Genomic DNA, 5242 nt, shown 5'->3' with positions numbered 1-5242 from the left:
TCATAGATATATATGTGTAGGAAAAAAACAGTATATATAGGATTTGGTACTATCCAAGTTTTCAGGCATCCACTGGGTCTCTCATAGTCCTTCCTATAAGGGGGACTACTGTACCCTAATTCTACTGGTCCTTCCTCAAGGGCTGGCAGGGAAAGGAGGATAAGGTGATTTTCTCATTGATGTGCCAGCTGGGTTCTTTGGCATTTGGGGAGCCTGCTTGTGGGCCGGGGGACTAATGATGCCCTCTCTACCGAGTTTCTGCCTCCAACTCCCACCTCTCAGCCTGCTTCCCACTAGATTCCCTCAAAGATTTCTCTCAGCATTGGAAACAAGCCCGGGTGTTGGTGAAAGTCGGCTGCCTTCCTTGGCTTCCTTGTCCATGGCAGCCTGGATGTTCCTGGCTGCCTGGAGGCCAGACTTGATGGCAGTGTCTATCCAGGCATGGGGCAGGCAGATGTGCTCGCCAGCCAGCAAAGTGGATGCGGCCCTCTGGCTGGAAGAGGTGCTGCAAATAGTCCTCCAGTTGGTTGGGTGTGAACTCAGAGAAGGCACCCATGACCAGCGGGTCCAGAGACCAGTGTTCGATCACAGAGGAGGGGCACATGCACCACAGCTCCGCCTTAGGCACCCAGTGCAGGGCCAACAGGTCCTCCAGGACAATATCCACCACCTGGTCCTGCTTCATGGATATGAAGAAGAGAGAATCATCATCCAAGGTGTAGAAGGCCAGCGGGATGCCCTTGCCGCTGGGGAGGCTGTGGCTAGGGTAGTAGATGTAGCGCGAGGGCCGGTCAGTGATGGAGACCCCGCCTCGGATTCCATCCTGCTCCCAAAAGGGCTCATTACAGGCCAGAACCACCTTGGTAGCACTGGTGTAGTGCACCGAGCCAAGCGCGTCCACCTTGTCTAGGGAGAGTGGTGGCTTAAAGGTGATGAGGCGTGTGGCCTTCACTGAAGCGGAGACGATGACAAAGTCCACGGTGAAGGTATGCAGCTCTGAGTGGAGCTCACCCACCCCACTGGAAATCTCGACCTCAAGCCCATCTCTCACTACCATCTCCATCTTGGAGCCCAGGAGGATGGTGCCAGGCTTCAAGCTGGCGCTGAGGGCTTTGGGGAGCCGATCGAAGCCATCGGTGATCTAGGTAAAATTGCAGGGGTGAAAAGAGGGGAGAGGGTGAGGGTGGGAGGCAAGGGGCCCGCTTGCCCAGTCACCAGAAGCATTCCTGGTCTGAAAGGGGAGGAAACTAGCTTCATGTACACACTTTAAATACATCGTCTTAATGATCTCTGTGAGGAGGAATTAATTTTATAGTTTGGGACACTGACACCCAGAGAAAAGGGACTTTTCCAAGATGACATACACAGTCTAGCTCCATAGTCCATGGATTCAGCTGCCATGCAATTCTACATCCCAGGACGAGTCCTACAGACCTGGGTTTGAATTCTGGCTCCAGCCCTTGCCCCAGTTGTATGAATTTGGCTGTTACATAATTTCTCTGGGCCCCAGCAGCCTCATAGGTAAAATGGCTCTGAATAATAGTACTTACCTTCCAGGGGATCACAAGATTAAGTGTGACATTCTTGGAAAGTGCTTAGCACCGTGCCTGGCACATTACTCAATAATCAAAGTTCCCTTTCTCTGCTCTGAGTGTTGGAGGAGAGGGCAGACTTGAGTCCTGGTCCAGATCGGTCTTACTCATCACTTTTGGAGAAGATGATGTCAGATTGTAGAGACTCAAGGAACGACTTATAGTATTCAACATCTTCATTCATCACATCCTTGATCATCTTTACTGCTCCTGGGCTCAGCATTCCTTCCTTCAGCAGGTAAGCCTGTGGGGAGGTGGAAGTGCCAGATGGAGGCTGAGTACATAGGAAGGGGATTTCAGTAGCGGACTAGGGCAGGCAAGGGGTGTAGGAAGAGAGGGTCCTGATGGCAGAGGACAATTCCACGGGGATAAACTGAGCACAAACCCCACTCCACCCCTATCCTGGGATTTCTTTGCCTCACTCATCTTGGTGGAGTATGAATCATAAAAGGACATCAGGTGGCTGCAGTTGAAATTGTTCAGACTTTGTTTGAGCTGCAGGAGAACAAGAGGAAGCAGCTTTGATTAAAGCCGGAGCCAGAAGCAGGACTCTTGGGTTCTCTGGATGTCCTTTCGAAGAGGGTGGGGGCAAGGAGGTAGGGGAATGGAAAAACCAGGCAAAATATGCTTCCAGAAGCTCCCAAATGCTCCTCTCTCCCCTAAACCTTCCCTTCCTTTACAGATCTTTGGAGACTAAAATTTAAGGTGAAGACATTCATTGTAATCCAGCAGGATTGGTTCATTACCGAGGACCCTTTTCCCTCCACTGCCACTGATCAAGCAATGGCCATGGACTACCCAAGGACAGAAGAGATGGAGCTAGGCACTAGAGTGGGGGTGGCTACAATCTTAGGTGTATTATAAGGAAGGCAGACCAATCACAAGAGTACTGGATAAGAGTCAAGTGATCTTGGGTACAACCACTAAATAGACAGGTGACCTTAGGCCGGACCTTGTTCTTTCCCAACCCTGGGAGGGGTAAGGCAGGAGGCATTTTGGCAGTGGACTGGTGGAAGAGAGATTCAGTGCTTTTGCCCTTCTCTATGGGGTTCATGGAATAGCCCAGGAGCTCTGGGTTGGCCTTGACCTCCCTAGCGCGATAGCGTTGTCCATTGATGAGGTACCAGGTATTGCCATCGTATTGTATGAATTTGTTTAGCTTCAGGCCCAGTTTCTTGACATAGGTGTCAAATACAGGCATAACATGGCACCCATCCCAATGGCACTCCATTGCTACTGGTCTCACAATAAGAGCCATTTCCAGGAAAACCAGTTTCTTCATGTGCCCAGAGAACTCAGAATAACTGCTTCCTCATCTCTAACCCTGTTTCTTCTCACTGAGGCATTAGTTCTTTTCCTTCTGTTTTTGCCCTGAGGGAGGAGGGGAGTAGGGAGTTCACCCATTACTGAATGAAGGCCCTTTAGGAAATCCTGGCATATAAGACGCAAATACAGAGACAGAGGCCTCTTGTTTCAGATGACATTTGAAATTCCATTTTCCATTTCTAAGTATGTTTGAGGCCATATCTAAAGACTCCTAGTTTGGGCCGTTTCAGCTGGTGTTAGATTTAGTTTTCGGTGGTGTTTGGAGGGAAATCTCTGGTTTGGTTTATACTTAAAAAGAAAAGTTATATTTTTGGAGGTGTGTGAGACACCAGGTGAGGGATTTTCTCTGTCTTGGAAGTGTTAGATCCAGAAGCCAGGCTCTTTCCCAGGAAGTCAGTTCCTTAATTTGGGAAACATGAGAGGATCAAATTATAGGGTTGTGAGGATCGAATGAAATAATGCACGAATAAGGCTAAGCACATACTAAGTGCTCAACAAATGGCCGCTGTTATCATTTTATAGCTTACTGTGGTATAATTGACATACGAGAAGTGGCCATTCACAGTATACACTTTAATAGTTAATGGTAACTATTAACATTATTAGTTTGGGATTTACCACTTTCTCTGTGACCATGGGCTGAGCCTCGGTCGTCTCTGTCAAGTGAGGCGCCAGCATTAGTCCTGACTTGCAAGATCGAATCACACGGGGCAGTGCATCTGAACGGTCTCTGACTCGATGGCAGCAGAGCCCATACTACTTCCTCCTGACCCCTCCTACTTGCCCTTCCCTCCATCCCTTTCCAGGGACTTACCTGTGTGACTTTGGGATTCGCATGGGCCCCAGTTCATAGTACCAGCCCTCCTCCTCATTCCTGAATGTGACCACTTGACCCCCAATGTGGTCACTGGCTTCCGGAACTGTAACCTGAGGTCCAGAGAAGCTGCCGTCATTCCCAGTATCGGACTCTCCTTCTTCTACCCTCTATTCCCACCTCCACCCAGCCATAGGCTCTCATCTGAAATTCCCAGCAGTAGGTCTCTAAATGTGCAGGCTAACCGAACTGCGGGTATCAGGGGTGTTTCCTCCAGGAGGGTCCCGAGTAAGGAAAGCGAGGCAGAAGAGCCCCATGGTGGCAGGGGACATAGCGCATCTTCGGTCCTTACCCTTTAGCATACCCCTTCCTTACTTTTGTTTCCACAAGAACACAAGTTACAGTTAAGGGCAGTTCTCAGAAGACCCCGGATTTTTGAGAAACAATAACTAAAGGCTCAAAGACTCAGTGGGTTAACGTGTAGCTGTTTAGAGTCGGCTGCAACCCCTCTCTTTTTTCTTTTCCCGCCCAATGAAGCAAGCTCGGAGGCAAATGATTGAGGCCCCCCCGAGGCCTGCTCACCTGGTGGCCAGCATCCTGCAGGGCCTTGGCCACCACCAGGCCTGACATGCCAGCTCCCACTACCACCATGCGCTTGGGCAGTGGGGAGGTATAGAGGCCCTCCTGGGCCGTGACAAGGATGGACTCGTATTCAGGGTCCTGGAAGCACTTGACCAGGTCCTCACAGTAGCCAAGGCAACTGGGAGTAGCCAACAGGAGCCCCAAGGTCAGGATTCCTGGGACAGAGAAAGGAATGGGAGCTGCTTTTCTGGGGCCCAGGTGCTATGTCTGCCTTACTCAGGGTGAGCTTGGCTGTGTGAATGAGTGGGCGTGGTAAGGTCAGGCATTGCCTGTCGGATGTGTGGTTGTGATCATGTGTGTTTGTGATCGTGTCTTTGTTGGGTTGATTGTGTTGTGTAGGGCGTGATTGTATATGTGATCTATACTGGCGTTAGTTGTGTGGTTGTAAAAACGAACTGCAAGTTCATGTACGTGCATGTGATTGGAAAGTCACGATTGTGTGCAGGTTCGTATTTAACTGTAAATATACCTGCTTCCGATGGTGAGTATGTGTGTGAGCTTGTCTGTGACATAAGTTGTTGTGATTGCGAGTTTGTTATTATTGTCTTATGTGACTGGGCATTGTCTGTGATTTTATGTGAGGGAGTGTGTTTGTGGGACAGTGTGGATATTTGAGTAAATGTGTGAATGAATCTTAATGGGAAAGCGAAATGGGTTGTACTGTATATGTGTTAGCCTGGGTTTGGAAGAGTGAAGATGATATGTGTGCATTTGCTTGAATTCGAGAGAGAATATGGCTGCTCATGTTCTTGTGTTTGATTCTAGGTGTGTATTTGAGTGTGAGGCTGGATGGGGGAGTCTAAAGATGTCTATATTCTTTGGAAATGTGTGCATTTGTGAGAGGATGTGTGTGTGTGTGTGTGTGTGT

The 5242-nt window shown here is 49.3% G+C and overlaps 1 protein-coding gene across 1 annotated transcript; it reads right to left on the bottom strand.

Moving 5' to 3' along the window:
• Positions 1-303: 303 nt before the first annotated feature.
• Positions 304-4529, bottom strand: LOC105304057 (L-amino-acid oxidase-like; the record flags this gene model as incomplete). Its single annotated transcript, XM_011377978.1, is given in 7 exon segments — positions 304-471; positions 473-1150; positions 1699-1836; positions 2010-2087; positions 2578-2780; positions 3725-3845; positions 4315-4529. Coding segments are annotated over 7 exon segments (1601 nt in total), but the record flags the coding sequence as incomplete, so codon positions are not given.
• Positions 4530-5242: the final 713 nt, after the last annotated feature.

The sequence above is a fragment of the Pteropus vampyrus genome, unplaced genomic scaffold (genome assembly GCF_000151845.1).
Source record: "Pteropus vampyrus isolate Shadow unplaced genomic scaffold, Pvam_2.0 Scaffold326, whole genome shotgun sequence".
NCBI classification, from domain to species: domain Eukaryota; kingdom Metazoa; phylum Chordata; class Mammalia; order Chiroptera; family Pteropodidae; genus Pteropus; species Pteropus vampyrus.
Note: the sequence above shows the minus strand (reverse complement) of the source record. Positions and strands in the feature narration are given on the sequence as shown.